The following is an 8,417-nucleotide window of genomic DNA, read 5'->3' as shown; positions in this document are numbered from 1 at the left end:
CGCCATCTCATGCAGCTAAAGTTAGATTATAGTTTTGGATAGAGTGGGGAAAAGTTAGACCCTCTATCAAGTTATTTTGCAGTCTGTGTCTCCACTGGGGATAATCACCAGGTCAACTTGTACTGGTGACTCTTGTCACCAAGGTAGAGATGAAGGGAAATTCAGCATTTTGAATTTGTTCTCAGAATAAGAGGTGAGGGGAAATCTTCTAATGGGGAGACCATTCACATCTTTGGGAGATTTCCTCTAACTTACTGTAGGGTCTCTGGGAAAGAAACGGGACATTTCCTCATTGGTGCACAGACAGCAAAAATAGTTTTAACCCATCCTTTCTAAAATAAAAAGATTGGGCTGTGCATACACTTTAAATATTTAAATAACACTGCATGTAGGGCATAGCTTCTATTTTACTATTTATTATAATGACCAGTTCTGACATTTGTATTTCCCTTTTTATAAGTATATTTTGTACATTAGGACAGAGTAACCCTGATGAGTGGAGATAGATTTTCATTTTAGTATTCTGGTTTAAGGCATCCTTGTAACATGCAGGTTTTTTCTTTCTCTCTAATTGTTAACCAGCTGGCAGTATTTATATACTATGCAGTCTGGAAGCCACAGAAACAATGGATCACACTGGATACCGGTATTACTAGAAGCCCCTTCACCTACCTACCAGATAAAAGAGAGGAAGCCTGGAGATTTATATCTTATATGCTGGTTCATGCTGGGTGAGTATGGAAAAGCCAATATTTCCTCCCCTCAGTATCAATGAATAACGTCTTTACTATCAATATAGGGGCCTTATTGCAAAATAAACATACAGTAAAGTTGGCAATGAATTTTCAGAGACACTCAATATATAATGAGAGTAGAAAAATGTAAAATCTGCGCTTATGGGTTCAATCTAGAAAACGAATGGATAATATTGCAGCTGCTGCACTATAGACACTCGGGTCAAGTAAGTAAATAATAATAAATGTGCAGCGCTACAGAACGACAGTTGGTTATTAAGTCTAATCTAAGACAATAGAATGCACTAAACAGTGAACCTAAATAAATCTAAATAACCTCTTAGTTCAACTGTGCTAATGCATAAAAAATTGTGAATTCATGTGCTAAAATTATATAAGTTACTTGCTTGATAGCAACTGTATAGCAATTACACTTAGAAAAGTGATAACGTGCAATATTAGCATATAAATAAATACATATATAAATAAAGTGCAACAAAAAGTGCTAACATGCAATATTAGCATATGAATGAATATAAATAAAGTGCAAAAATATATACATGGAATCTTAATTTCATATATACATATAGTCAATAGTTCTCTCATGGAACATGTGCAAGTTCAAAACAGGTCCCAAATCTTATATCTTATCCAATGTGATTGATATTCAGTGAAAAAGTCTTATTGTTATATCCAACATGTGCAAATAAAAAGTTCCAAAAGTGCCTGATAGTTTTTCCCACACTGTGTTTCTGTCCACGCCAGCAGCTCCACTGGGGTGCGCACTCACCGCAATACTATTGTATAATGGCAATGGGAAGCTCATTAGATAGACTAGGGAGTCCTAGCATCTGTTTTCACAGCGATGTTTCGATGTCGATGGATTACCAGAGTCGATGGATTACCAGAATCATAAGAAGAAGAGATTCCTCATTGTGTAGCATATAAAACCATTTATTTAGCAAATAAGTCAAAAAATCAAATTTAAAAGCAAGATAACCGGCCGGTCAGATCTAGCAAACACATAGCCCGCACTTCCACGTTGCGTGTGGTATCGTGTAGGATAGGCCCGCCCGGCGTGTTTTCGTCATAGTTGACGTCCTCAGCGGGATCGCAGGTCTCGTTCTGTAGCGCTGCACATTTATTATTATTTACTCAATATGTAATGGATCTTAACCATTGACCTATAAAACCATTTTAACATGTACATAGACCAACCATGATTACATCCTATTAAGATTCAAAGGAATAAATCTAACTCGATGGACCATTCAACAGATTCAATAGACCTTTCCACAATCACAGAGGGAATAATACAGAAATGTTTCACTATAGCTAATTCAGCTTATGCCTTGCAGACATAGCCCAAGGTATTAGTTGTCTTTCATTTTCCAGAATCTGTACTTTCAGGTGACATTGGTTACATTGTTATTACAATAGTGTTTCATATCCACAGTGTACAGCACATCATTGGTAACCTGTTTCTTCAGCTTCTTCTTGGAATCCCTTTGGAGCTAGTTCATAAAGGACATCGGATTGGATTGGTGTACATTGCAGGAGTGCTTGGAGGTAAGTACCACTGAAGATAGCACTTCTTTAAATTTTCAAGCTACCGAAAGTCTTAGAGCTATATGTGCCTACTATGTTTAATGGAAAGCCCTTATAATAGCTCAAATTTCACAGCAAAATAAATAAAAACTGGCTTTATTCTTGAATCTTGTTTAAACCTAAGAGAAGTACTACACATGAAATGACACATTATAAATAATAACCATGTGTATAAAATATGCTTATCAAAGCCACAGTAACCGCATCCACAATCCATATGTAAGGTGTCTCTTCGAGACAGGTATGCACGCCATTTATTATCATAATCAATGACCTTTGTGCAAGTGCAAGAGATATGTAAACAAATTAAACTTACTGTTCCACCCAACCCCTTCACTGTGAAGCTGCTAGAAATATACAGAGCATATTGATATAAATAAGTTGTTTCTTTTCAATTCCAGGGTCATTAGCCAGCTCCATCTTTGATCCACACCTTGCTCTTGTTGGTGCCTCTGGGGGAGTCTATGCCTTAATTGGGGGCTATTTCATGAATGTCATTGTGGTGAGTGTCTTGACTTTTTTTGTGCAACAAAATTAATTGTATTCAAAATTACTTTTTTTTAAATAAAGAATGAGACATGATTTTGAAACTATCTGCCAAATTAAATGGGAATAGCCAAGACTGAAGAATCAAGGGATCCAACATTAAAGAAGAACTCTGGAGAAAAAAATTATTAACCCTTGCAGTAGGGCTACCTCCACACTGCAAGGATTAACTGGTCGTTTTTATCTAGGTGCTAAAAAAAGTTATACTCACCCGAACTGACGAGTTGGCTCCCTGCTTCTCCGGTCACTGAAGTGTGTCTCCTCCTCCGCTGCACACTTGTATAGAACGTGATGACACAAGGATTTTAAGGCCACTGCAGAGGAGAGGGAGAAAGGTTTTAGGGACAGGTCTAAGAACAAACCAGCTTGATTGATCGGGTGAGTATAACTTTTAACATCCAAACACAAACGAGTTTTCTTTAAGATAAAAGTGAATGGGGATAGTGGGCATCCGTGATGGGTCCGTAAAATATAGGGAACAGCTTGGAGATCTATTCATTTATCCTGGCTACTGCAGATGGGTTTGAATATGAAGCACTGATCTATTGCCTCATATTGATCAATATGTTCCCCAAGTCCTATGTGTTGCAAGGAACTACCAATTTACAAGTTCAAATGCCTTCTCTGCATCTGTACACAAGAGAAGGAAGGGAGCCAATCTGAAGTGAGCCATGCGTATAACGTCCTGGTGATATTCTTTATTGCTTTACAAGAAGGCAGAATCCCCACTTGGTCTGGGCTGATTAGTTTTTGTACTAAAGGCAATAGCTAATATCAAGAATTCTTGTAAATATTGTAAGATCCATGTTTCCCTTCCTTCAGAATTACCATTTTCTGCACCTGTGAAGAGTCCAGGGGACAAGAGTTTTTATCCAATATACAACTGGAGGCCTTTGTTAATGTACCTACTAAACAGTCCTTGAAGTACTTGTAATATACTAGGGTGTACCTGTCTGGGCTGGTCTCATGCCTGATTGCATAATTTTATAGCCATGATGTATTCTTCCTCAGTAATTAGATCTTCTAGTTGTGTCCCAACCTGCTGGGTAATTTTTGAGACGTTGGCCAGATATTTTTTGATCATATTCGGAGTGGAGTAAACACCATGGTTCCCTTTACTTAAGGGGGGGATTTTAAAGATTGTTGTAGAAGTCACAAGATTGTTTGGTTATGTCACCAGAACTTCATGGTTTTTTTAAATATCTACAGATAAAACATGCAACACAAGTACAATTTTCAGAGATTATTACAGTAGCCTTAGGTAACACTGAAATCTTGCTAGTTCCACTATAGACTAGGTGGATTGGAGATGGTTGTTGTTGTTGTTGTTGATTTAAAGGATATCAACTAGAGAAAAATGAATACAACTACAATATATGGCATAGTAGAATCCTTTGAGAATTCATAACAAAACCTTGAGTCACCACTTAATTGCCCAAGAGGTAAAACATTCTTTCATATGGTTTGGTCTTGTCCTCTTGTGTGGGCATAGTGGAAACAAATGATCACTGTGATAAATGATATTATAGGTCAAAAACTGCCTATGGATACAGTTATACATGGTTTTACTGACGCATATAATCTACCCAGACACACCATATTATTAGTTTCCTTCACTACCTTTCACGTGAGCAGGGAAAATTTGTTAACATGGAAATCACCACATCCACCTACTATGGCTTGACTGGAGGATGACTATTAATAAGTTACTTCCATCATACAAACTAACCTAAATAAATAGGCAATGTGCAAACTCATTTGACAAAATGTGGTCCATACGGCCCTCTAGAAGTGTTGTACTTTAATTAATTCAACCATTATTTGAATATATATCCTGGAATATTATCTAAGGTTGTGTGTTACCTTAAAGTAGACATGGAGAATACGTTTTAAGACGTTGTTTTCCAGGGAGAGTGACATATTTTGATAAGTGATTTGTAGTTCTTCCTGAATTTGTTGACTTGGAATGCTTTTCCCCAAACTTGGACATTGATAAATGCTATGCTCAGTTGGAACATGTTTCATGTTACACCCTGAATATAAGCCTTTAAGGACTTATATATTAGTCTTTTTGCTAGATGCTGTGAATAACTTTGGACTTTTTGCACATGTATGTTTGATTTAAGTGCGGACATTTCTGGTTACAAATTGTCTTTGGCTATAGTCTTTTAAATAAATATAGACATGTTCAATATGGCAGTTGAAACAGCAAGAAAACTTGTGTATTAATCAATCAGCAATATTTGTCAGAGATAAATTTTAAATGATCTTCTATAGGCTGGTGTAGTTTGCTGTTTGCCCTTGCCTCACTGAATAAATCTGCTGTGCGAATGATCTGGCATTATCCCAGGTCTAGTTTAGGAAAGGGCTGGAAGGCATCTGCAACCACTCTTACATCTCACATGATGTGTATTTCTGGGTTTCTTCTATCTCTGTCCTCGCTATGTATTTTTAACTGAGGAAACCCTTGCAGGGAGTAAACAGTAATTTAACTTCTCATACCAAAAAATGCTATAAAACACATATGTTTCACATTAAATAGCTGATGTGTATTCTTATTTGTGTCATGTAACTAAGATGCTAGCCATAGCTAAGTTTACACTTAAATATTGCAATAGTTAACCCTGTGCTCACTGTAATAGAGCAAAATAGTAGATTGAAACTACATATGGTGAAAGTGCCTGGTTGCCCTTTATGTCAGTGGTAAGGCTCAATCCAGGCCAGGATGGTGACCTTGTGCAATATAATTTAATATTGGTGCCAGGTTCTTAGTGCTGTGAGATTTTAGTGCTAACATTGTAACAACTTGGCACAGGGCACTTTTGGTGCCAATGAGGAAAATATACACTGTTAGGGGGTTTTAGGGGTATTGTTAACAGGAGGATTCCTTTAAAGGAGTTCTAAATTCTCGGCATTTACTATCCTGTTATAACATCAGCATTGTAATAGAAATACATACTAGAGTTGTTTTTTGAATGCAATCAAAGCTTAGTTAAAAAAATCCCTTTTATATAGTGAGTGCTGCCGTCTGTGTGCCCATCACTTTCATCAATGTCCCGAATTCCCAGTGTGCTTTCTCTTCTGTGTTATATTATGTAATCTCCATTTCTCAAGACTACATATTCCATCATGCATTGCTTCCAGCAAGAAATGATGATGTTACATTGTTCAGACGTTGAGTTGTTCACAGGGTTCAAGGTTCACAGGGCTGAGTGAAATTTGCTTTAACGCTGAACCCTTTTGTGGCAGGCCAGGACTGGCATGGCAGGTGTGGACATGTAGGGTGGAGGACGATCAGCAAACATCCAATTATGCTGTGACATAGTGGCAGTTGCAGACGGACTTAGGGTTTTAGAAAATAGCTTGGAAGGAAGACAAGTTTGTTTGTGATTTTTAGTTCCGCTCACATGCAATTACAAAGACACTTCATTGCTGCCAGTATTTCGGTACTTGCTGAAAATACTGGCAGTCTGTAAAATGAAAACTAATGCAGCCACCACATCTAAGGACTGGCAAGTCACACTATATTACATTTTTTTTATTGGGTTTAAGTTAAAAGTCAACTTTAGATCATTGCTAAGTTGTTAGCGTTACGAGCAGTGTTTACATTCTTTATAATCCACTTTACCTCTCTCCGCAGAATTTCAAAGAAATGGTGCCATTGTTTGGAATTTTTAGAATTCTGTTCATTGTAGTGATAGGTAAGAACCACAATCTAACAACACTGTAAACAGTATTATTATCATAATTTTCATAATTTGTTGTGCTTTTCCCCTAATAATCATATGAGGTATAAAATATGAATATTTACTAATATTGCAGTATGGTATACTAAGTACACAGGTGATGGCTACTTACTACCGATGAAATAACGAAACCTGATCATGGAAATTGTAGTTTAATGCAGAGCCATATGTACATTAGATATTCTTTGTAGTGGCCTGCTAGGATATACATCAATCAGCCATAACATTGTGACCACTGAGAGGTGAAATGAATAACACTGATTATCCTGTTACAATGGCATCTGGAAATGGGTGGGGTATGTTAGGCAGTAAGTGAACAATTTGTGCCTGAAGTGGATGTGTTAGAAGCAGAAAAAAATGGGCAACTTTGACAAGGGCCAAATTGTGATGGCTAGATCACTGGGTCAGAGCAACTCTAAAACTGCAGCTCTTGTGGGATTTTCATGGTCTGCAGTGGTCAGGACCTACCAAAAGTAGTCCAAGGAAGGAAAACCGGTGAACTGACGGCAGGGTCATGGGCAGTCAAGGCTCATTGATGCACGTAGGGAGCAAAGGAGGCCCCTCCTCGCAACTTACAGGAATTAAAGGATCTGCTACTGAAGGTTTGGTGCCAGATACCACACCAAACCTTCAGGGGTCTAGTGGGGTCCATGCCTCAACGAGTCATGGCTGTTATGGAGGTAAAAGGTGGACCTACTCAATATTAGGCAGGTGGTCATAATGTTATGGCTGATTGGTGTATAGCTCTGAAATGTTCTTTTTAAAAAGCAAGGGTTTTTTTTTTTAGGCGCCATTACCAATTAAGTACATGTGCAATTTTAATATCTTCCTTTCATGTTGTTGTCCTTATAGACCTGCAGGACTTCTCTCCAGTTAAGTTTTACTTCTTTTTTCCAACATAATTATCTACACAAATGCAGACACAGGACTGTCTCTGCACAGAAATATACATCAAATAAGGCATTTCTGTGATTCCTGTAGATTTGCCTGTTTGTTAGGCTAGCTTTAGGTGGCCATACATTAATCGCATTTCGAAAGAACTTTCGTACGAAGGATCTTTCGCACGACTTTCTATTCGTTTTTGGGGTGCATTATCGGGTGGTAAAGAAAGATCTTTTATTCGGAAATCTATTAGTGTTTGGCCAGCTTTAGGATTGCAGTGCTCAGTAGGGGATCATATACTTCTAAATTAATGTCATGAAGAACTGGAAACTGATGCAGCCTTAAGCTGGCCATACCTAGGTAGATTTTTTAAATGAACTTTCCAATGAAAAATCTCATCAGAACATTCGATAATACCATTAGAGACTTGTTTGAGCTTTCGTTTAGTTTTAACATTATTTTAGAAATTAAGTTTCTTAAACAAAAACCACAATCACTGTTAATATTTTGTTCCTTCAACAAAAATTTGTTCCCTCGTTTTTTTCATCACTATGGTTGAAAGCGATCATCAAATTGACACCATTAACTATTCGAAAATGAAACAAACCTTATGAAAACACATTTTTTTGAACAAAAGTTAGCGTTTAAGTGTCTTTCCTTTTGCACATGCTTTCTGACAATTTACTTAAGATACATGCAGTATAGAAATCATGTTGTTTTAGCTGCTAGAATTAAAGGCATTGGGTTGGTTTTGAATGAGGAGCAACATAAGCCAACTTTCATCTAGGAATGAAAGTGTTAAAGGATTAGTGCACGTTAAAAAAACTATCCAGGTGCTCTCCCCCACCCCTGCACCAGTAAGTGTAATAGGACTCTCTTTACCATGTGGTCTAATCATTTA

General features: G+C 37.4%; 1 protein-coding gene across 1 annotated transcript in view; it reads left to right on the top strand.

The window, feature by feature from the left end:
• Positions 1–8,417, top strand: part of RHBDL2 (rhomboid like 2) — a 13,186-nt gene that overhangs the window by 904 nt on the left and 3,865 nt on the right. The window contains exons 2-5 of the mRNA XM_018560312.1: positions 583–731; positions 2,191–2,303; positions 2,744–2,844; positions 6,529–6,589. Of these exons, the coding sequence (XP_018415814.1) occupies positions 583–731; positions 2,191–2,303; positions 2,744–2,844; positions 6,529–6,589 (424 nt within the window). The remainder of the gene's footprint in view (positions 1–582; positions 732–2,190; positions 2,304–2,743; positions 2,845–6,528; positions 6,590–8,417) is intronic.

This window comes from Nanorana parkeri, unplaced genomic scaffold (assembly GCF_000935625.1).
Source record: "Nanorana parkeri isolate BGI_ZX_2015 unplaced genomic scaffold, ASM93562v1 scaffold448, whole genome shotgun sequence".
Lineage (NCBI taxonomy): Eukaryota > Metazoa > Chordata > Amphibia > Anura > Dicroglossidae > Nanorana > Nanorana parkeri.
This window is presented reverse-complemented; position numbering and strand designations above follow the sequence as displayed.